At 44.6% G+C, this 24,212-nt stretch overlaps 2 protein-coding genes across 2 annotated transcripts in view; one reads left to right on the top strand and one right to left on the bottom strand. All coding sequences in view use genetic code 11, as the record gives it.

The window, feature by feature from the left end:
• Positions 1-537: 537 nt before the first annotated feature.
• On the bottom strand, positions 538-4,226 carry EGR_03927 (Pre-mRNA-splicing factor CWC22; the record flags this gene model as incomplete). The annotated part of the gene is made up of 4 exons (XM_024493176.1): positions 538-1,226; positions 1,419-2,739; positions 3,122-3,460; positions 3,531-4,226. The coding sequence occupies 4 exons, from the start codon at positions 4,224-4,226 to the stop codon at positions 538-540; spliced, it is 3,045 nt and encodes a 1,014-aa protein (XP_024352448.1).
• Positions 4,227-4,587: 361 nt separating this feature from the next.
• The window catches only part of EGR_03926 (Actin-depolymerizing factor 2), a gene marked incomplete at both ends in the record, with an annotated part of 29,984 nt that continues 10,359 nt past the window's right edge, over positions 4,588-24,212 (top strand). Inside the window, 7 exons of the mRNA XM_024493175.1 lie at positions 4,588-4,596; positions 5,483-5,686; positions 6,692-6,798; positions 9,662-9,732; positions 15,703-15,825; positions 15,987-16,352; positions 21,701-22,119. Of these exons, the coding sequence (XP_024352447.1) occupies positions 4,588-4,596; positions 5,483-5,686; positions 6,692-6,798; positions 9,662-9,732; positions 15,703-15,825; positions 15,987-16,352; positions 21,701-22,119 (1,299 nt within the window). The remainder of the gene's footprint in view (positions 4,597-5,482; positions 5,687-6,691; positions 6,799-9,661; positions 9,733-15,702; positions 15,826-15,986; positions 16,353-21,700; positions 22,120-24,212) is intronic.

The following is a 24,212-nucleotide window of genomic DNA, read 5'->3' as shown; positions in this document are numbered from 1 at the left end:
GGGCGGATGTTTGACACGACATAACGGCTAAGCACTTCCTCCACTGAATCGTATAAATCTACACGACCACTTATCTGGCCCACGTTTTACCAGCACCGTTTGGTTTTGGACCACAGTGGAGTGCTGACAAAGTGCTAGCTTGACCATGTGCACTACATGTCCTGTGGCTTATATCTAGTAGTTCGATTCTGCGTAGACACAGTCACTCTTCTCGACTCCTTTCAAACCAGTGCATCCAACGGCTTCACTCGTGCATCCAACACCGTAGCAATTTGGATCCAATAACTTATTCCCACGATGCGAAAAATAAGCAAACTCCATGAGCGAAATCTTTGACAGCATAAAGCTGCTGTCCACCCATTTCCTTCTCAGCTAGCCAATGAAACGAAATCAAATAACTTATCAATTCTTTTACTTACAAACAATCCAGGCCGTTGAAAGTAGAATCCGCATAAGCGGTGATAGTTAAATGAGGTCAGGAGAGCACTAGATGCATATCGAAAAATGTACAAATGGGAGTTATAGCCAAGTAACTATTTAGCAAAAAGGAATGGGTGACTGCCTTTCCTCCCGCCCTTGAAACGGCGATCGATTGTGCACAGACGACGGTGGAGAAACATTTCGCAGCATCCTCTCACCCCGCGTCCTGGAAACTGATCGATTTTGTCCTTCACCCGATCTACGACGCCGCAGCCTCCGTTCCTCTCCCTCCTTTTCCGGTCTGCCCTCTTTTCGGCGTTGACGTTGCCTCCGTCTTTCCTCTCCCGAGTCGTCCTCGCGTTGTCGTCGTGAAGGCGGTGGTGACACGAAGCGACTGCGTCGGGGCGAAGGGGAGAGCGGACGATTGGCATTTCGGCATCCGGGAGGAGAGTTGTCATTGGGGTGAAGAAGCGGAGGTGACGGCGGCGAGGGATGACGATACTTTGATGCCGGAGATGGGGAGTTGTATCGACGTCGCTTATCCACATTGGGGGAGGACTCTCGTCTTTGGTACCTTGGAAGTGTGTCTTTTTCTTCTAAAGCCTTCAACGGAGAATTATCGTGGCGACTGAGGCGGTAATGGTCGATGGGTGGAGATGTATTTCTATTGCATCGTCCGCCTCTCTTTTCCCCTGCCTCTGGTGGGTGCAGAGAATCACGGCGATGTGGTAGTACTTGTGGTGAAAGAGACCCTCTTCGTCTTTCAGCGTGATCCTTCAGTGACTTTTTACGATCTCCTCCCGATTCTAAATCCGAAAATTGGACAGGGTAGGATGAGCGAAAAGGCGTCTTCTAACATTACGGAGGTCTTAAGCAAAGCAGGTCATTAGAACAAGAAATAAGCAGGCATCAAATAAATTAGTTTTTTTGACAGCACATCATCACGTTTCTTTGCAAGCGTCTAATCTCATATGATAAGCCGAGTGCGAATGACGTACTTTTGGCAGCGACATCATCCCTATCACTGCCGGTGGTTTCGTCCCTCCTACTACTTCTGTCACGTGACTTTGGTGAGGCTGTGCGATGACGATGTCCTTTCGGTTCTCTTCGTTCCACCTTTCTCTTCACCTTCTCCACCTTCTTTCGCAACTTTTTATCCTCCGACTCGTCGCTTTCGCTTGAAGACGAGGAGGAGGAGGGGGAAGACGACGACGAGGAGTCTGATGAATCGCAGGAAGAACTGGAAGAATCAGACGACGAAGAGCAGGAGCTTGAACTGTAAAGCTCTTCCGCAGCCTCAGCCAATTTCACCTTCTCTCCAACTGCTCTTGTTGACTGCAAATGCTCCCTCAAATCAACTGTCAATCCACCCAAACCAATCGTGGTAAGAAAGTTGATGGCAAATCGCGTATCCTTTGGGTTGTCCCTAGGTAGCAGATGAGCAAAAAAGGGTTGTAGAGTCTCATCCCTCAATCGTACCTGCAACTTTGCCAGTCCCATGAAAGAGCAGAGCTCCTGAAACAGGTACTTGAGAAATATTCTCCCCGATGATGAGGTGTCTCGCTCATTCAATTTCACACACTCCAACACGCCCCAGGAGATTGAATCAGTGAAAAGGAGGTGTGCGAAGAACATAGCAACATTTTTCAACTTTGCCGTCTCCAACCGATGAATAGTGGCATACTGCTCGCCAAAAATCTTCTCAAACTGTGCCACGTAGGTTCGCGGAGGCTCCGATGACATCTCAGAACCCGTCTTCTGCTCCCCAGGTTTGGGTTTGTCACTGGAGAAGAGCATCACACGACAGAGACGCTGTGCAAGACTGCCATAGCGTGTCTCGTAGGAGCGTGTCTGAGCGCAGCAGTCGAGCACCATAGAGGCAACCTCATACTCCTCGCCTGGCTTGATTTTCAGCTGCAGCAGGCGATGTGCACCCTCGTCGGCAGAGATGGAGGACTGGAGCATGAGGTAAATGGTGCGACGCAGATGAACGAGATTGGTCTCGGTCTGGTCGATGATCATGCCGCCTTCCTGCTCACCGGGACCTTGAACGTCGTTTTCTTCTTCGCCCTCTTCGTCATTTGACTCGGAACCGGAGCTGACGTCTTCATCATTGTTGTCGCCAAGGAAGGAGGCACGGATGACCGCATATTTCTTCTCGTTGGCCTCATAGTCCGGATCAAAGCGGTAGATGTTCAAACCGTCTTCGGGATCCACCTGATCGAGAAGAGAGAGCGTGTGGGTAATCTGATCATCCTCTTCTATCAGATCCAACTCTGGTAGCACTGTGGGATGGTCTCTCCAACCGTCACGACGGATCTATGTGAAAAGGTGAACAGAATTTTAGAGTCGCATCAAGCTGTACTGAAATCCAGAAACAATGCCAAGAATTCGAAGAGGAAGAAAATTATTTTTCATCTTGAGTAACTGACAAGTGGTACGATAATGGTGATAAATAAAAAAAGACCTAAACCAATTTTAAGCAACTGAGGAAAGCGAGCACCACCACCACCCTACCACAGACTTTGAATTTGCCGTGGACGAGCCGTCTTAATGACCACTAGGTTAAGGCGCTACCAGCGGTACTACAGTTGTCAGCCAATTGACTAATGAACAAGAACTTGCGTTGTAAAGGATACTAACATCAGCAAAACCCAAGTGAAAAACAGCACACCGAGGAAGCATTTGTAATAACACTCACCTGGAAGAGGACTTCAATCATATAAGCAATACGTTTGTCACACTGACTCTCATTTAGAATGCGCCTTAGGTGATCAAAAATCCCGGCCAGACCCTTGGGTGCCGCACGCGAGAGAAAGGCACCACACTCCTTCAACAGTGCCACAGATACCTCGACACTGTCGTCCGTGGTCTGCTCCAAAAGGAGGGTAAGCAGCTCTAACACTATCAATTCATCAGCCACCTTCTGGTTCACTAAGTGGGCGAGAAACCTAGCTGTCGTCAGGCAACGATCCTTCTGATTTCGACGGAAGGCTTTCCGGAACTCGGTTATCAGTCGCTTCAAAAGCAGCTCTCCAACCTGCAACCAAAAGATGATGGATTTCGACTTACGTGGGAAAAATCAAATCCATGCGTAAGGCTGTAATTACCTGGGGAAGCTTGGTGTTAACAACAGCTATTAAAGCAGCAAAAATGTGGGTGAAAGTTGGCGACGCCATTTGAGAAGTGATTAGAGACTTAACTAGCAGACCTCGACCACGAACAATGTTCTCAGAGAGAAGCTGACGCACGACCTGAGCAATGTTAGAGATATTGACTTTGTTAATGAGGCCATGGATAGATTTTTTGAGAGCTTCCCAAGCGATGCGTTGATAGGCCTCCGAAGACTTGTCAGTTATTTTTGCCTGCATTTGGCGTAGACGCGCAGGAGGGATGTAGGCACCACCAGTCTTCCCAAAAATGTTGATATCTCGATAAGAAGCTGCCATTTTGTCTTTCAGCATTTCATCATTTACTGCCGATTTTTCGGTATCTTCAGGTGTCTTTAATGGAGAAACAGAACGCGAAGAAGACTGTTGTGACCGTTTAGCGTACTCCTTCGAGACGAGTGTCCCATTTCCGCGTCTGACATTTCTGAATCGCTTGGTTACAATGGGAGACATTGAACGAGATGAGGAAGAATGCCTGCGACGGCGACGACTGGTGGATTCTTCATTTGTGGATCGAGTGTGGCGACGAGCAGATGAAAGAGACAGAGGAGAAAACGCCAGTTTACCTCTATTGCTGGAATCGTTCAAGGGCGAAGTCAAAGACGTATCTTCACGAACAGCCTCATCGGACGACATCCTAAGTGATACACACAAGACCAAGTATGCACGGCACCACTTCCAAAAACGATTGGATTATTAAGGCGAAGTGGCAGTAGCAGCAGCGTGATTGGTTGTTATTAGGTCAGAAAAAGTTTTGAAAACTGCTTAAAGAGCAGCCCAAATTTGTAAGTAAGGACAAAACTTTATCTTGTAAAACTTTTTTTTGCTAAGAATTAAAGGTCCTATATTGTGATAATAGTGACTGGAATAAGCCACCACTAAGTTGAAACTTGCGAAGGGAATAAATATTTTGTACTTACGCAAAAGCGATACTTGAAAGAAAGTAGTAAAAATAGCTGCATATACATAGGAATGCAAATGTTAGTGTTAATACGGGATGAACATGGTGTGGCATAAACTTGAATCCTTTAGGATGTAGATTGTGTGCCAATTAAATGCGCATATTTGCTTCTTTTGTTTTCGACTTCCTGCGCATCGCATGCTTAAGAAATTATGTTGCCTTTTTTTGCTTAAGGTTTTTTTAACGCTTTGAAAATGCAAAGAAGATTCAAACATATTACAGATGACGAGCTTTTAAAAAATAATAGTGTACTTGACTCCCTTTTAGTGATCACACATCTGAAGCGTCAGATTTAGTTTCGTACTTCTACTGCAGCTAAAATTTGTGTAAATACACTTTGTAAGCGGCTATTTCACTCTCTTTCAGAACGCTGTGCATTTGAGTATCTTTTCGTCCCCTAGTAGCCAATCGTGCAGTAGGAGCACTTTTCTAGGTTAATAATATGTGCGTTATCTGGTTGGCTTCAGTGCGTCTTTCTCGGTAAGGTGTAGTTTCACTGCCTCTTCACGGTGTTTCCTAGAAGTAAGAATTGCAATGCGTCTGAGACCGCGTATTTATTCATTTTTGGGATTAGTTTTTCCGTAGCGATTTTTGCTTCCATAGTTAATTAGTTTGACTCCGAAAATTTCTGGGTTTATTAACTATCAACCACTCGATCCGCATACTTACTTCAGTATATACACATATTGAGGTTTTCTTGGTTGCACTAACTAGGACCCCATTGGTTTACCACATTTTGTGCGCAATCAGTGCCTTGATTCTCTTACCCGGGTCAGTATTCGCGTGTTTTGCATTCCGTGCTGTCAGTTCTCTTTTTGCGATTCACATTTCAGATTGGAAGTAACAATGACAATCGCAGTATCTTGTGCATGATTACAAGGATTGCCGGTTCTGTCGTGACTAGTAGTAGGTGTGACATAACCAAACTTAGATAATGACTTCACGTGCCGATGAGGACGCCTTCGCAGCAAGCATTTTCAGTCCCTCTAACCATCCCGCCCAGCAAATTCATCTCTCTTCACCCCCATCATCCTCGTCTTCGTTGTCTAGACAACCGAACATCCCTCCCAACCCCGGTGAGGTCTCTCTCAATCGACGTCTTCGCAACGGTCTAAAGTGTCCCACTTGCTCAAAGGTCAGTCACCGTTTTTATTTCCAGAGTCCTGAGACCATTGTGGTCATTCATCATTTTGTGAGACGTATTGAAATGTAGAGGTTTTGTCTTAAACTTATAGGACTTTGTATGGTACTGGTACGATTTACCGTAACTTATTCGCTGCCTTTTTTGTGACAGAATGCGTTAAAGGATGGGAAGGGATAGTGTGAATTTCCATTCTTCTGTTATTGCATCGTTAAGTGTTTTTGGAATCCGACTTTAAAGTAAAAGATGTCATCAAGTAAAACTAGAATCCTGCATGCATGTAGTCAATACAAAGATACTTCGCTTGTGTGTTTCACACTTGTGTGGGCGTGTTCTTTGTCATGATTTTTTCACCGGTAAGCCAAGTTGTCTCAACAGCAAGTTGATAAACGGTGGCTTCATTGTGTGACTCACTGCATCCATTGTTTATGCGTATCAGCGGACTTTCTTTATCTAACGACGCCTTAGCCACTGCATCACTCTCCCTGCCCCTGGCCTCTTCTCTTTCATTGCACTATTGACGTCCCCCCTTCCGCGTGTTCACTTTACTGATTGTCACAAAGAGGTGGAATAAAACGTGTTTCTACTTGCCTTTTTGAGTCAGAACATCGGTGATGAATGGTGTTCTCTTACTCCAGCCATCTATGGGTCACTAAATTGCAACTGCATTTCTCCTTACATTATAGGGTGGTTTATTTGTGGCACCTCATTTGTTCTCAAAGGTAAGCCCATTATAACTTTACGAGGAACTGAGAGACTAGTGAAATGATGGGAGGCTAGAATAGTCAGTATATCAGCATGACCAGCTTTTAGCTGCAGTACAGGTTCAGTTTAGTTGAGCGCTCTAGTTGTCCCTGGAGGTGCGATAAGGCCTAGGAAACTGGTAGTTTGTATGAGAGAAATGGTATAGGTGCATGAGACTGAATAAGTCTGTATAGTTTAAGCATACAATTTGAATAAGTTCCATTCAACCATGTGGACATCTATTCTGCCTTCTAGGTGTTCAGCAACTCCAGCGCCATCGCCAAGCATAAGCTGACGCATAGCGATGAGCGGAAGCACGTCTGCCATGTCTGCAAGAAGGCCTTTAAGCGTCAAGATCATCTGTAAGTCCCTCGCACTCTGCTACCACTCCCCTGGGGTCAATTCGTGCCATTCCTTAAAGTACTCCGTCTCTCTTCACGCCCACATGCCATAAAGTTGGAGGCTGTGGTTGCATAATCATTCGGTCTTCAGGCGTGATGTGTTTTGATCCACTGGTGCTATGTGATGCCGCTGTCACCTCTTATCGACAGCTCGTGGTGTTGTGATGCCAGTCTACCTTTTATGGTGTTTCTATATGCTTTCCAAAAACGTTTAATTGTGAATCCAGCTGCTTTCTGTTCTTCTGCTCTCTTGTTGGCGCATTTATTATTGAAATTTTGGGATCATTTTGTCTTGGCTCTACTTCAAGATCACTTGACGTGACCTTCTGGGTGATCGTTGAACCTTGAACCCCACTCTTTCTCTCTATCGGTGGTTGTAAGAGTTTATGTTGGATTTCGTGCTACGGTGACAGTTGATAATATGGATTTTATACATTTGGTGAGTATATCAATTGATTGATAGGTGGCTATGTTGATTGTCTATAAATGGGAAGGTACTCAGGGTGTTCAAATCCTCCTTCCATCCTCCTAGTCAGGTTGTTTCGTAAGCTTCCTCTCCCTCAAATGACCTCATTGGACATCCACTTGTTTTACTAGGTTGAACAGGTAGTCTAAAAGCCATGATGGAGAAATAGTACTGCATCACTTAGGCTCGGCTTTCAATACATTCTTTTGTTACCCGAACAAGTCCGACTATTAGGCACACTCGAGTATGCATGGAATGTTAGTTTTTGTATATTGGCTTGGTTCGTCTCTCTGGTTTAAATCGAATCGGCTACAGATGAATAGTGACCAGGTACAGCAGCAATCAATATCGTTACAGCGGCGGCTCTTTTCTTACCTTTGCTGTTGGTAAGTGAACAAACGGACCGTGTCATAGGGGTCTGGCGGTGGCTGTAGTGGTGACACCAAAAGGGATTTTTGTAATTTCTTTTTCCACTGGAATGCATGTCCACATACGCGGTAGCTTCCCAGTAAAAGATGAAACTTCCCAGAATTGGAGAAGGTGGAGTTGGCGGATTCTGCCTTGAACGTGAATCTCATTGTCCAACTTGGGTCAATGTAGACGTCTGATCATGCGTTCGGTAAATTGTCTCCCCTCTGCTACTTTGCTTTTATATCGCAAAATGCAGCACAAGAGAGGGGACCCTACACACCCAATCTTTTTTTTTAAATTGCCTTAATTAAGTTAAGCTGAGACCCGATTATTTCCTCGGCCTATTAGACACTAATTAGCTGTCTTGAGAAGGTCATCACTCCTCTCTGTGTCAGTCGTGCTGACACAGGTGAACGGAGATGAAGATGACGGCGCAAATTACCTCTCCTCTCACATGGTTTTCATTGTCCCCTTAAAAAAATCCATAATTTGAATTTCGAATCCTCCACCCATTTGCTCTATCGCTTTTCGATGGCGCAAAGGTCGAGTGCACTCTCGGTAGTGCAGTGTGGGTGCACGCGTGAATGGTCTGGTTTATCGGCCGGTCGGCAGCCCACTTGTATCGGCGGCAGTATGCTATTTTTTCAGGTGCTCGATTCGCAAAGCCGTCTTGGTGGCTAAAACTTTGTGTGGTGGCAACCAAAAGGAAGGGCCACTGGCCTTGGTGATTAATTCATGCGAAATTACTTGCAGATGGCTCTTCTCTCATGTACTATAATCTGGTAAGTCCATTCTCCGTCCCTTGTCTTTGGAAGTGCTGCTACTAGGGCGCAGCAGTGAAGGTGCTTAACATCTCCGATTTATTCCTCGTGAATAAGCTGCGGATAGCTATCTAGGCACCTCCTGAATGTTTCTAAGCTGATTTATTCGTGTGTAGTTTCCTTCAGGTACTCCCAAATGCTGTACATCTGTACCGACCGCATCAGCGGTAGTTATTGGGGCACATGGTAACTAATTTTTCCGTTACCTCATAGGGGCATGAAAGGACATTTACTATGGGTCTATAAAGGGTCTCTGGGACTAACCGCACGGGTTGCATCATCCATAGAACTCCATGCCATTCCTATGGAGGTTGAATTACGCCGCTCTTGAACCATCATGAAGTAGGCAAACATCATACAGTAGTTTTTCATCACGGGGAGGAGAGATTCCAGTCTACTGATAGTGCTGATTTCGAACTGTTATTAAATTTTTTTGACCTGATGTGTTTAAAGTTAGGCCAGTTTCTTGTCCTGTTTGCTTTTCACATGAGCATTGGCCTAAAAGTGAGGCGTGTTTAATCAAGTACCCAATGTTTCTTTTAATTTCATTCTCTTCTCCTCCCCTACAATCTAGTATTGCCATGCTGAATATCTGTGCTGCTTTCAATCTGTTACAGCAGTAGGAGGTATTCATTATTTAAATTATCATTTTGACGCACTATTCTCATTTGAAAATCGTTGATACTTCGAGCATGGTCAATTTCGACTTGTTAAAGCCTTGCCTTATTACATTACTGGTCCTAAGTAGTTTGAGAAGCCATTCTGTCTTGTGTCTCGGGAGAGTCACCCATCTTGTCTTCCGTAACACTTTAACATTATTTAGCACAATTAGGGTTGCTTTTTTTTGGATTGGTGTCCCCAATGCCCATATCTTTGTAGTTTCTGAAGTACGCCTAGAAACGTTTTAGACCATCCGAATTTATAATAGGCCGATTTTTAATGTACGAAGGAGTTGGGAGACTGGAAAAACCCTCTCTATCACAAGTGCATAATCGGTTCCAACGACGGTGACTTCAATACTAGTGTATTATGAATCAGAATGTAGGTGGTAATATATCACTTCTCAATGTAACCGGGTTATCTCTAAAGTCGCAAATAAGACCTAGGTGGTCTGCTTACTCCTCAGAAAGTCACCAGGTGCTTGCCAACGCTCCATCGAAATGATCATAACTAAGCAGGGCGCACAAGACTTGCCGCGTATGTAGTGGCAGTTTTCCATTAGGGTCGGCGGCAATTTTTTCACCCCTATTATTGTTGCTATTATTGTTAATTATCCTCATCCTCCTTTGACCTCTCCTTCATTGTTAATCTTCCTATCATTTTTACTTCCCCTTCTTCATTTGTGTCCTAGAGAAGATAGGGCGCGACTTCTTGACTGCTTTTCTTCACAAAAATTATCTGTCGTTATGGGATGAGTAGGCTGTAATTCGAGTCTTGTGTCAGAGGGGCATTTTCAGACGCCCGCGGCTACTTTACTGCTTCCAAAAATATTCCTTTACTTGTCTTGGTATGTGTGGATGTAAATAGCTTCATTAGAGTATAGCGAACAAACCACGCGCGATAAGTGTCCTCTCATTGACTAGCTTATTTTTCTTGCCTTCACCAAGATGACTAGCTGGGGGCATGTGCATGTGTGTGTGGCGTATTAATCATGTAAGTGTGGTTGCAATTGGGCCGAAGTGCCTCTTCTATGGGCGCATACGAATGCACACCTGTGCACCACATGTGAGAATCGGTGCATCTACTACTGTAGTCGATCCAGCCCATTTCATGCTTAGTTGGGCGCCGATGCATCGCCCGAGTTTTCCTTGATGCCGGTGTTATAAAGCACGCCCATTCGGGAAGTGGGTTAATTATGATGTGTGCTGAAGAGCTGAGAAAATAGTAGGTTAGAGTTTGGAAAAAGGCTTAATTTATTTAGTTAGGTACTCCTCTCTTATTTTGAGCATCGTTTTCGACGCTCCTTGTGATCATCCCTCTTTTTCGGCCATCACAAGAAATTTGAGAGACAGGAAGGGGAATCACGCGTTGGCTCTTCATAAAAGTGAGAAGACATTCTACTTCAACGCCAACAAGACATCTCGTAGGTTTTGGTAGATCATTACTTTGCATTGCTTAAGGATGAGCGACAATCGCTTTACGTATGTTTGCCTAGACTTCACGCAGCTGTCCACGGTATTTTTTCTTATGCTGGCCGGGCTGCTCTCGTTTTTAGTAAGTAGAGAAGTGTCAAGTCCTTGTGTAATCTTTTTCGATTCCAGATCTCTTGGGCAGTTCTGTACCGAAACCTTATTACTAGTCACTACGCTGCACCCATGACCAAGGTTGGGGTGGTTGCCAAAACTCGAAGCAGGTTCAGTAACTGTGCTCTGATGTTGCAATGGATTCAGGCATCTATAATGAACGCCTTTTGACTGTTTTGTTTTGGCGTAGTATTTACCAGGCGAAATCGGGCTTATTGTCCCTTTGTAGGGTGTTCACCCAGTCGTCTGCGGGAGAGGTTGGTGGGCTTTCAGAACATCATAACACCGACATTGATAGTATACTAGTTAAATAAGTAATGTTCAATTACTTTACTTTCTACAATCGCTATTAAATCGAGTAAATCGACTAAGACTAAAACATAATTACAGGTGTGGAGCTTAAAGCCACTAGTCTTCAGAACAGCAATCACCTTAATTATCCGCTTACCTGCTTAAGATTTGTGGGCTACTATTTCTGCCCACAAAGGCTGGTGGAGGTGGAAGGCAAGCCTTAATTGTGAACTGAGACGCAACTGAATAGGAAAGCTACCCGCTTTACTGGGGAGTGGAAAGCAGCCTTGTCCTTCTCCCTTACTAAAGCGTATTTAGCCTCCTAAATAGCCTTCTACATTGTTCCTTGATTGGAACTGAAATAAGCAATGTGGGTGGGAGGGAAGGAAGGAGAACGGAGGCTTTGCGTTTGGGATTGTCTGCTTTATCATGTTCCGGGGGTCCCGAATACTAAATAACTGCTTCATTTCTGGCTTTTATTTAATCCGACTGGGAATTTGACTAGTCAAGCACGTCTGATACCTCTGGTCACTGTGTTCACAAATAGCCTCTATCATTAGTTTGGACAGGTGTCAGGATGATGGTGATGATAGTGGCAGTGGTGCTGCGTATAATCAACTTTACCACCTCCGTGCCACGTTACTTCCACCTTTCTTTAATTGTCGTTCTCTTGTTACAGTTTTGTGCCAGCCAACCATCCTAGGGATAGTTGTTGGGAAAGGAAGGCACCCTCGAGACAGGCACGAAAAGGATAAGACCAACTTGGTTGGGAATTCATCGTGAATTGTGAAGTTGAGGGCTGGACGAAGTTTTGCAGCGGGCTGGAGCACTGTTCCACTCCTTTGATTACTAAAAGTTGTGCAGCCGTTTGTGTTTACTCAGGTGTGGCAAGGTAGTAAAGCACCATCAATCTCCTAGTTTCGCTTATCACTAGCTCCCTCAATAGGAATATTGGGACCGAATTAGGTCCATCCTTTTTAACCGGTGGTTTGCTATCAAGACCCATTCGGATCTTCTATCCCCATTCTTTTAAACCGATTTGTTTTGAGGTATGTGTGGTGCCAGACCCAGAAAGTGTCCAATACTCTCTCTCTCTTTGTGAAGTGAATGAATTTTTTTCTTTAATCAATGTAATCTTAGTGCTCCCCTTGGAGATAGTGCAGAACACGTCGATAGTCGCAATCACACATGCCAACACAGTCATTCGTTTTAGAGCTGCCAGCACTTCGTAGCATCTATTTAAAACTGAGCACACTGAAGTAGTGAAATGAATCCACTTATTCATCTTATGTGATCACTGCGTTTACTCCTTCACAAAGCAGTTGGGTTGGCGAGATCTAGAAACCTCTGCCTTTCTCTAGTTTCAAAAGTAATGGCACTTTTTCTCCGTATTTCCACCTCATAAAGCCTCGTGTCAATTCAACATCCCTTCTAATGTAGCTAAGACCGATTTCTTGAATAGAAACCAGGTTTGTAAATGGCCCTTCATCGACATACCCTCTTACCCAACTTCCATTTTTAAATGTCAGCAAGACTATTGGTTGTTGAACTCATTAATATTTAGGAGGTTTTGTGGCAAGATTGAAGTCGATTCGAAGGAAAGAAGTCACCTTTCTTGCACATCAAAAATGGTGTTCTTTATGCCTCCTAAGCTTTGATTTTTGGAAGAGAGGTAAGAAGTCTTATCATGAACCCACCCCAAAATTTTTCTTTTCCACTCACACAGTGAGCCTCAGGTATGTTCAGTGGGTTTTTCAAATAATTTTCTCTCGTGCCTAATCTCCATTCGAACTAGGCGACGCAGTGGGTAAAACAAATTGCATTCCCACCTAAGTTAATATTGTATGCTTCGGGCTGGACTATGGCAATAATAGCGAAATGCGTTTTTCACAATTTCCATGAGAGGCATTATTAAGGTAAGGCTGGCACGCAGGCGTCAAAGGTGCTGACAACCAGAGCCCTACGCTATCATAGTGGAAGCTTCCTCGTAAATTATCCTTTTTCCTGCTCTTGGAACTCGTTCTTTCCGATCTGCTTTCAGTCCATCCGCTTTCGTCTCAGATCGCACCTCCCCTTTAATTCTTGACTCATTTTTGACATTAGAGTCGTCTGCCTGAAGGATCCTTCTCACCCTAATGATATTCCCCTAGGTAGTAGTCATACCCTGGCCTTATCAAACATCTCGTTGGTTGGCACCTTAAGGTTTAACTACGCTGATGCCTTAACTATATTCGCACTCCAAAAATGAAGATGAGAATGATAGGTGCGCTCACATTAGCCGTGGGTGCTACCGCGGCCCCCAAAGAAATCCCAGGGCTGCATACCCGACAGCGTAATGAATCAACCCCTTTGTTGAAGAACTAACATTCATTCTAATGGTTGTATAGATGGCTGACTGGTTAACTACATCCCATGTTTGCCTACCATTGTGTGTACCGCATGCAGCTACCGCCTTTGGTGACACCTTATAGATACTGTTTTCCGTACTACATACGGTGTCAAATGGCAATACAGGGACTACAACTAGGCTGTTATAGTTAGATAGTCTAAAGTTAATCCAACCGATTTGTTCAAAGAAGATTTCACCCTTCTCTTTTAAATAAACTCGAAGCTGATGTTGATAGGAAAGTCCCGATTGCCTCTTTCGTGAGTCAAGACGCCAACTACTTTGTTCAATACCAAATCGCTGGCTTCTTAATCAGGGTTGAAATGTTTCAAGGTTGAGTCACTCCCTAGTAAAGATGGAATCGTTTCCCAAAAACGAATTACCTTCAAAAATAAGCTGATATTCCGTGAAACACTTTAAGCTTGAATGGCTGTTCAAGACCGTCTTGGAAGGCAACAATTTCAGGACTTCAGTAAATCAAGAAGTCGCATGCTTTGTTCAATCTAGTGCAAGGTGGGGACGTGAGATTGTGAATTTCTGACCTAATGGTGGAACAGGAGGCTTAGAGGCCTTTTTGAAAAGACCTTGCTTCAGGAACAAACCGGAAGCTGTCGTCATTGGAGTATGTCTACCATTACCTTATTGAGTCTCGTATGTATTCACTTCCATTTGAAATCCGTGGTATTTCAGGGCTGAATTGCAATTCAGAGCAGCCTGGATCCTCCTGAAAGGGATCCACTTTGTGTTGTGAGGAATTCAGATGCCATCTGCCCTTTTATTGTGACCGGAATTCAATGTCAAGTTGCCACTTTATAGATTTTCAGTAAGATCTTGAGCGTTTCAGGACTGAATTTGTCTTCCAAAGCAGATTGACTTGTTCTGAGAGGAGGAATCATTTTCAGAATGAAAGTTGCCGATTGAAGGGGTGTTTCACCATAATTTTGCAAAAATCAGTGGTCAGTTTCCTTATTTTATTCCACTCAAGCTGTCCTGCCGAATTGCTACCTCCTGACGACGGGTGACTGTATTGGACCTAATTTTCCTCCTGAGAAGGGTAAAGTTTCCTCAAAAGACGCCGTTTTTAAGTAAATTTGATTATTCCAGGAGCTGAGGGTAGGATTTAGAGGGCAATTTCATCACTGTTTAAGAAAAGCCTGATCAAATTTCTGACTAGATCAGTCAGACCACTTCACCAATGTCTGATTCCACCTATTTTCTTCTATCCCAGGTTTCCATCTTGTTCTCTGCTTAAGCATTCAGTGGGACTGTTGCAGTGTTCGTATGTGTTTGTTTCAGGATAAGCAAACCATAAAATCCGATTTCAATATCACAACATAATGCTGGGAAGCCTCACTTCTGGCTGGAATGTTGGATATCCATTATCTGATCATCGAGATTCCATTTTCTTTTGATTGATGTGGAGAACTTGGGCGACTTTAAAAGGCTGTGTAATCAAGTTTGGTCGCAGTCGCTTTTACCATCCCAAATGTATGATGATGATGGTGATAGCACCCATTACCTGTTGCCAAGGTACTGCTGCAACTGACATCATATTCAGATGATTCTCTTTCCCCCTTCCTTTCTCATTTCGTTGGCTAGCGACTAAATTTTTTTGTCCTTTATCTACGTAAACAAACAACGACGATGACGAGTACTGCTGTAATGGCGGCGGGTGGCGTCGTCTTACTGAGTCCTCACTCTTCATTTATTCATGCCTTCATTCGTTCGTGTTCATGCGCGTGTGTGTGCAAATGTCAGAGGATTTTGCTGACGTCAATGGTGCATTATTTGGCTGAAGTGCCAACTCACACACACTTGCACGCAAATATATACAAAGAAGAACGATAAATAAGGTTTTCCTTCACTTCTCTTCGAAAGCTTTTCTTTTATAGGAGGCTAAGGTATGGAGTTTTATTATAGTCCCTACCTTCTGTCGATATAAGTGGTTCAATTTTACTCAATTATGGCACTTTGTCGGAGCTACGAAACGGTTCCGGTGGTTCTTTTTCCAATAGCGAATGTTTATTTCAGTTCTTGAAAGATTTGAATGGTCTTTGAAACTGATATCACGTAGTCCATGCAACACCGATAGTCTGCCTGTCTTGTAACTCTCAACGTAGAGTAGCTTTGCGGAGCTATTGTCTCAACATGGGTTCGTCGACGCTCTCACTAATGTAGGCTGTGAGTAATCCCCAAGGTTGCTGCGACCCATGAGAACCCGAGAGTTGTTTTTTTCCAAGCGTGCAGAGGGGCTGGGCAGCTTGCAGCATAGGTGGTATGAGCCGGGCTCAATAGCATCACTGCGGGAGTCGGCTCGTATAGTCAAATCTCTTGATTACAACGGGCACAATCCTGTTATGGTAGACGAGAGTAAGTTCGTAATCCCTTGTCTAGTTGTGTCCATTTCCGATACTTGAGAATCAGGCATATCTACTGCATGATTATTGTCAGTAGAAGCTACTCGTTCCTACCTCTCTAGAGTTGAGCATTCTCTGGAGCTGCCTTGTGAGGTACAATGCATATTGGTATAGGCACCGCCAATGTCAGTATTATAGTGGAATGGCCTTGTTTCACTACTCCCTCTCTCCATCTCCATCTCGGCAGGAATGGTCACAAGTTGACGCATGCTTCGAAGAAGCCACATGGATGCCAGTTCTGCGACAAGTCCTACAGCGATGCGCGTTCCCTGCGTCGGCACTACGAGAATGCGCACCCCGATGAGTACGAGTCCTGGTGCTTCCTCTCCCGAGCCGCTGAGGAAGGCGAGGCCAGCATCGCCGAGGCCGTAGCCAAGATGACACAGCTCTCCGCTGCTGTCGCTACCTCATCCGCCTCTGCCTTCGTCCCTTCCACCAGCTCTAATGGCAACAGCCTGGCACAACTCGTTGGTGCCAAAGGTGTGTTTCACTGCCCTCTTTTTATGGGGAAGTAGTCTTCTTCTTAAAAGTTCTACGAAGTTTTGGTATTTTTCTTTGTCTTTTTACCTCCACTTTGGCTGTATTCCCCCCCCCCCCCTTTCCTTTTGAGAGGAAATACCTTTGGGAATGGTCTGACCGCGGTGGCTCGTTGATCTTAGATTTGCGCCTCCAATGGGCGCTGTTATACTTAGATGCTACATAACTCTGACCCATCCCTGAAGACGTTATGAAACGTAAGGACCTAGAAGAGTAAGCTGCTACCTTCTTGCTGAAGGATGTGGGTGGGCTTCAGTGCCACGAAAATGGGAATCATTGTAGTTAAGTAGTTCATTCTCCCTTTTAAACACCGTCTCCGATGCTCCCTGTAATCACATTTTTGATCCGACTTCAACGAGTCTACGTTTATTGTAATCAACAGCCCGGGAAGACAGAACTGCATTATAGAGAGAATGTTACCCATTTCGTTAGATTTGTTTGGGATCCCTGAGTCTTGCATCCTCTACGAAGAGGGCATATACTAGGAGACGATTTGCAGTGCTTAAACCTGAAGCATGCTGTGTAATAGACGCATCCGATACGCCAATCACTTGTAGCAGTGACGTTTGTTTAGAAGGAACAAGATGGAGTGTTTTTTGTGTACCTCGAATACCATGCCGATTTTGGGTAGCTAAAACCTAATTTCAAATGGATCGCTACCACTAATGCAGTGCCGCAAGTAATTCCTGAAGACGCAATAAGGTCCATATCTGTAAGTGCTAAAGGCTTCCCTCTAAAGCGCCGTGGAGCTGAGAGACTCTAGGCGCGAGCAGACCAGGATGATACCAAGATGATAGTTTAAACCTCAGGATCCGAGGAAATCGCGTCCTTAAAGATGTCATTAGGAAAAGTATTTGTCACAGCTCTGTGAAGGATCATCAGATCTTTTCTTTTCCCAACCTTTACACTGGCTCCTAGTCCCTTTCTCCCTTAATTAAAGCATAATGCCAATGAAAATCACTCTGTTTGACTGTTATCAGCTACCTCTCAATCACACTAAAAGGGAATTTCTTTCCTTTTTAAAAGTCAGTCCTAAAAGCCCTGTGAATGTCTGTAAAGTTTATTTTTTGACCCCTTATTTAGTCCGACCTAACAGCTATCCGCTACCTTTATGTGATCTTGCAGCCAGCATTCTTGGCTTCAAAGGTGCATGAAATGTCCTGTTTCCAAAGTTTGAGTCTTTAGTACCTCTGCTGTTTCATCTCACATCTACGCCGCCATCACAGAGGCTGGAAAGGACTACTTGATTGTAGATATAATTAAGGTAACCAATGCTTTCCTTTGAAAGCTAGACTGAGATCAGGGTTAAGCATAATGGAGAGTTGAGTGTTTGCAGGTGGACTCATCTCAAGTCATACTGTAGCGTCCTGAGGCTGAAAAAGGCGTAATGCTTGAGCAGAATATGTATTTTCGAAGTATAGTAGGTCTTAGGGCTACTGGAATGACCCGGAGGCCTTGTCGACGTCCAAGGGTACAGTGGCAGAGTCCCTAAGTGGCCCGTTACGAAAGCACAGAGGTAAGCAAACAAAGTACTACAATACAATGGAATCAACAACGAAACCTAACGCTATTCACTACTTTAGTCACACTGCTTTCCAGCTTATTCATCCTGGTCCCAATTCAGCAAATTAGATGTCATATTTAAAATGAATCTTCAACTCTAATTATTAATCCAGTGAAGTCCTTTATTCCCCATTTCAACCTGTCTAGCTCATTTTACGAAGAGGTCTGGTTTTGAAGGAGGGCAACTAAGTCCGGTGGACCTTTACGATATCGAGCAGTGGAGGCCAAATGTGACAGACGTAATAATTGTCAAACTTTATACTGCTTGTGTATTTCGGACTCTTCGGTTTGAAAAGTAGCAGTAGTAGCGGTTGGGCTATCAAAGCCACGGCCTCAGTGATGCGTATACACTATTGCAGTGGGAACCGACAATTTGTATTTCTTAGGTGTGGGCTTTTACCCCTCTATCGTCTCTTGATTGGAAATCCATGTTAAGGGGACGTCCTAAATCTTTAGTGCTAATCTCCACGGCAGGCATTAAAAGGCCCACCACTTTGTAATGGCCTTTGTTAGCAACACACTAAGGGGATGAGAGACTAGTAGCGCAGATACTGCAGGAGACTGGAAAGCGTCTGCCTAACACTAATGGTTAAGCGGAATGAAGCATCCCTCTTTTCCTTTCCCCCCTCCCCCCTATTTAGCTTTAACTCTCATTTTGATTGTTCTTTCGCATTGGCCATCATAATTAAAATCAACCGCGAAATATGTTTGACAGTGGTATGGTGACCTCCCGTTACCGCTGGAGGGCCCTCCAATTCGGCTCATCGTAGACTCCGGTTGCTTCATAAGCCACGTCCTCTGGTAAATAGTATTGTAGGACTGCATTTTTGGTGTCTTGAAGGCTAGGCGATGTTCAACAGTTAGTAGGCTTCAATTATCAGTCGTCATCTCTGATTCTGATAACGAGGAGGCATCGAATCCCCCTTTTTCGCCCAGTGTCTACATCAATGATGCGAGTACCTTCTTGCAGACGGTTTCAACTTGTTCATTTTAGTGTAGCTGCCCATGTCCCCTTGGAGGCGAAAGGGGACATATTTCGAGTGCCAAATATATTCTGCCGATGTACAGAAGGGCTGGGAGGCTACTGGCATGGCCCGGTGGGCATTTCGCCCAGCAGAAGCACAAAGGTGGTGCCTTAAGTGCCCGCAAAACCAAAACAAATATTTAAGCTGGTAGTCGCAGCACCACACTGATCGTGTTTTTTTTTTCATTGCTTTAGCTGTTTATGTAGGTTTCTTTCTCTTGAGTTACCCCACAGCACGGCGTTATAAAGCATTTGAGTCTGGAGATATTACTGCTATAATTACCTCAGAGGGGCTGGGCGACCAGCTGAGAAGGTGGACATTTCAAAACTTCACGCTGACACCATGGAGGCCGAATCTTGAGGCGGCTGAAAAGGCACGCATAGTCGTGCGCACAATTAAAGCAGCTGTCATTCTTCTGTGGTTCTTTATTCTTATAACAGTAAGGTGTACGAGTTTTCATTAAATATGAGTGTGATAAATCAGTGTTTTGGTGACACATCAGTATCGAATTGAATTTAGACCATCAGAAAGATCGGTAGTTCCAACGGAGCTTCTGCGAATACCAGTGCTCATTTAATGTGGTAGCAGTTGTGGGAACGGCAAGATACGATCCTATGTGCTCATAGCTTGCCCTATCGAGAAAATGGAAAGCTAAAAACACGGGGTGCATCAGGTCAGAAACGGACGTCGCTTCGCCCACTAAACCATCATGGGGTCGACTCACCATTGTTGCGTTATCCTGCCCTCTGCCACGTAGCGCATTGTGTCGCATCATGTTGCTGTCTTACTTCACTCAATCTCCTCCCACCCCCACCCCATGCCTAATTACTATCCTCCCTCCCCTCCTTGTCGTGTCTGATGCGGGAGTAGAGAAAAGTCCCTTCCACGGTGCGTGCACGCACGGGCATACGGCACGCGCGCACGATCAAGACGGTGCCGATGGTGGTGGAGGCAAGGCAAGACATGGCTTTGTGTGTGTATGACGCGGCAAGGCCAACTGCATCTTGGCTTTCTCTCCAGCCAATTAGGTGGCTCGACGTGGTGTGCGTGCGTGTATGTGCGTGTGGAAATCTATTTCAGTCACTACTGCTAATGTTGCCTAATGCCCGTCGAAGTAGGTGGGTCCCTCTGTCCACGTAGAGATTTAAGGCTTTAAAGTGACCGACTGCTTTTCGGCACTAGTTTTTTGGTTGGGGCTTGTGTTAGAATATCCTTTTGTGAAAACATACATCTTTGTTTCTCTCACACGGTTGGTTTCAATCCAATCGGATGCATATATGTTAGCCGCAACTTGAAGCATCGTTGTCATCGAATTTATAACTTCGCGACTCGCCCATCCTATCAACAGGGGGAAGTTGGTTTCGTTCATGCCACTCCTATATTCGCAGCCATCTAGCCTCTCTTCACTGATAAGAAGGCCACTCGTCTACTGCTGTCTCATCACCCACCTATGAAGAACCTAGCCGCTATTATCCCTCCCGTCTCACTGTAGTCATTGGTCGCGCTGACTTGATCCGTCGTAGATCCGGTGGCAATTGTTCAGTAGTACAATTAAGAGTGCTTCAAGTATTTTAATGTCAATCATAATGTCACGAGCAGAGTTGTTGTTTGGATTTTGAACTAGTAGCTTTGGTTATTGGCTAGGAAGGCACCTCCGCCTGCTCCTGGGGTTCCCACTATCTACAGCGTTATTTACATCCTATTAATGGATAAACTAGGAATAGGGTTTATGAGGTGATGAGAATACTGATGAACTCTTCCTAAATCAGTCAACGTGATAAAAAGTTGCACTTTGTTTTATCTGGAGTGATAAAACGTAAGAGTCGGTTGTAGAGATCGGAGGTTGCGTCTAGTCTCACTAGGTTGCACCTGTTCTCCTATCTCGGTCTCCCTTGGAACGTTCGCTCTTGTCAAAAGGCAATAAAAGCAGTGAGTCATAATGTGCCCACCCCTTTTTATCGTCTCAGACTGCTGCGCTACGCAAGCTCCTTTGTTCCAACCCAATGTAGCACATCACACTCTGATCCTTCGTTAGTAGTAAAAAACAGACTCTTTTAATTGAAACTCTAACAATCATGCGGCAACCTCCCATGGCGAGCGTGTCTCATATAGCATAAGTTGGCCTCACGAAGCCGAGTTTTGTATTCATTCCTTCCGTCCTCTTCGACGGTAGTTCATTGCTGTCAACCTGTCCATCTTGGTTGTTCCTAGCTTTTTGTAACCTGGAAGGGTATTGATTGTTCAATTCATCTTCGTAGTTTGCTGTTGTCATTTACTGGTGAAATGGTCTTGTTTGTCTAACTCTAGTCTTGTTCCTGTCTACTCACTGTAGGGTGATTCCCTATAAGGCTGACACTCTTCTAGCATCCCTTCAGCTATCTGTAGCGTGTGTCTTCTACAGCACTTTGTTGTGCTGTTCAACGCTCTCACCAATGTTCATCCATACTTGTCTTTGAACACCTCATCGATTCTGGGAATCTAAATATAGTCTTTCTATCAGCATGCATAGAAGCTGTCAGTCTGGTAGAATGAGATTGGTATGGATAGATGGCTCTGTACTACCAGTGTGGAGACCCTGATTCAGGATAACCGAGAAACTCACGCAAATAATCCCGAATTTGAATCACAATTTTGTGCAGCACATTATAACGCTCACCGACTGCATTGGCACCTTCTGACTTTTTTTCTCTATCTTCCCTCAAGTCACCAACGGCAGAAACTCGCCATGGCTCTCCGCCGTCGCTGGCTCCAATGGCGGAGGCAGTGATGGCGGTGGTAGTGGAGCCAGCGGACGCGTCAGTCCCGCAATTTCGGAGCGCCTCAAGGCGGTTCTAATGGCTCTGCCACTGGAGGAGCCAAGAGTAGTCGCTTGCAGCCTCTGTCCGCGGCGCTTCAAGAACCAATCCGCGTTGAATGGACACATGCGTCTCCATGGGGGGTATGGACTGAATCACGCACCTGGTGTTACTGCCTCTGCTAAGGCCCAACCGCCACAGCCACCGCAACCACCTTCCCCATCATCGACACCCCTTGCTGCCTCAGCGACTGCAGCTAAGTTAAAGAAGCATCAGCAGGAGCAGCAACAAGCACAGCAATTGCCGTTGGGAGTTAGTGGTCGATCGGTACGTACCGGTGCATCGATTTTCATTTCAGTTTTAACACTGAAGGGGTTATAGGGCCTCCGCGCCTGGAAGCGAATCCATTAGTACCTTAAAGAGTAGTTATTCACGTTATTTAGAGCTTCGTGTAACCCAAATTTCAAAGGTTGAAAAGGCTATTTAACCAAATTTCATTTCTAATGACAAGCAAACTGTTGCATTGAGGATGTATTCATTTGGGAAGAAATGCTGAAGGCTGGGCGGTGTATTTTATGCAGAAAGTGCATCCTGAACGCTTATCGTCTTTCTCGTTGACATTTGCTTAATTTGAAGATCATTTGATTAGAGAAATTGGATTAACTAGCATCGCATAGTTGCAACCTGTTTTCACTCCTCTCGCCCTCCATTCGTGAAACATAAGTGTTTTTAGGGAATATTTTGATTCATTCAAACATTATCTAGTTCTATTCTCGATCACGAAAATGAAGTGGTTTCCAAAAGGCGTCACACCTCCAGCAATTCTTCCGTTGTGTGACTCTTCAAAGTCAGCCGTACATGGTAGATGCTCTCTTTACTGCTCCACGTTCGATGCACTGAATAAGATTGGACTTGGTATTGTTCTAGGGGGCGAGGGGGGTTGTAAACCCGTCTTGGAGACCAAAATGACTCCTTTTATCTCTCTTCCTCTCAGTCTTACCTTCTCTGATTCAGAATAAGAAAAGGTAATTGGTGTTCATAGATCTTGTGCATAAATCATCCGATTGTTCTTATTTGTTTATTTTCTCAGTCTGTTAATTTGGTTTTTTTTCATCTGCCCGTTGTAAGGAGGCAATATTGTTACTACCTTTGACTGGTTAGTTTGTCTCTTGACGTTTCATCTTTTGAGTGGGCAGGTGTCGGCTGTGAAGGATTTAATAGGTGGTGGAGGTAAGGCATGATGATGACACTGATGCATATTTTGTACTGGTACGTGACACCAATCAGCAGTCACCCACCACGTCTCCTCAAAACGTCTCTTCGGGCACGAGTTGTTGCTGGTGCTGCCTCCACGCTCCCTATCTACGTTCCCGCTTACGTTCCATCAAAATCAAACCTCCGCGATCTCACTTCTTCCTTCATTCCATTCTTTAATGCAGAGGCATCGTCGAACTTATCACGAATCCATTAGCCACACCCCCAGTCAACTCAAAGTGTTCTTGGACATGACACCTCTCAGTCCTAGGGCGTACATACGTTTGGAATGAAGCTCTATGGTAAGGAATTATACTGAACCTTTAAATGGGTCCCGAAAATACGACCCTTGAACAAAAGTTAGCAAAGTGGAGGCCATCGAACATTCGCTAAAAGTGGCTTTTATGAACCTTCCTGTGGGTCAAAGTGTCTGATCTTGGACCCTGTTTATTTCAAGGTTATTTGTGCAAGTAACCCTCAAAACATCGAGCTGTTGCCTTTACTCCGTCCATCCAACTTTTGAGATTAAGCTGGCCTTAGAGTCGTAAGTTGGGTTATCTCAAGGTTCTTCAAAGTTGTCATCAAATTTGCAACTGTTTAGTGAGTTGTGAAGGTAAGAAACGCGTTAGATAACCGTATAGATCCTGATTCCGCATCAATTCATCACCGACCAAGTAGGTAAATGTATTACATCATTATATGGTTGTAAACTTGGTCTTGAAGAAGTCGGCAATGCGTTGCTAGAAACCAAAAGACCAGTGCTTACAGCCTTCTGGTAGCTCGGACACCTTGTTGAATGGTTCACTGACATAATCATTGGAATGAAAAGTTTATTGAGTAAATGGTATCTGAAACGGAGTTATTTGTTATTTTTTCGACGTTATCGTATGAGTTGCGATTATTTGCAAGAAAATAGAAGGGTAAGGAAACATGGTGGATGGCAGAATAGGTTCCAATTCCATATAGATTAAACCTAGACTAAGCAAATAGATGCCGTAGCGTCCCTAATCATTCCTGAAGCAGGAAGAAGACATAATTCTAGGACAGAAAGTGTATTGGCGGCGTACAGGAAGGTTGGTGGTTACTGGCATGGTCCGGAGGCTTTAAGTGCCCACAAAACCAGGATGAAGAGTTAAACGAGTACTAAAAGCAATACAAAGCCCTCA

The sequence above is a fragment of the Echinococcus granulosus genome, assembly GCF_000524195.1.
Source record: "Echinococcus granulosus chromosome Unknown EG_S00022, whole genome shotgun sequence".
In the NCBI taxonomy this organism is placed as follows: domain Eukaryota; kingdom Metazoa; phylum Platyhelminthes; class Cestoda; order Cyclophyllidea; family Taeniidae; genus Echinococcus; species Echinococcus granulosus.
Note: the sequence above shows the minus strand (reverse complement) of the source record. Positions and strands in the feature narration are given on the sequence as shown.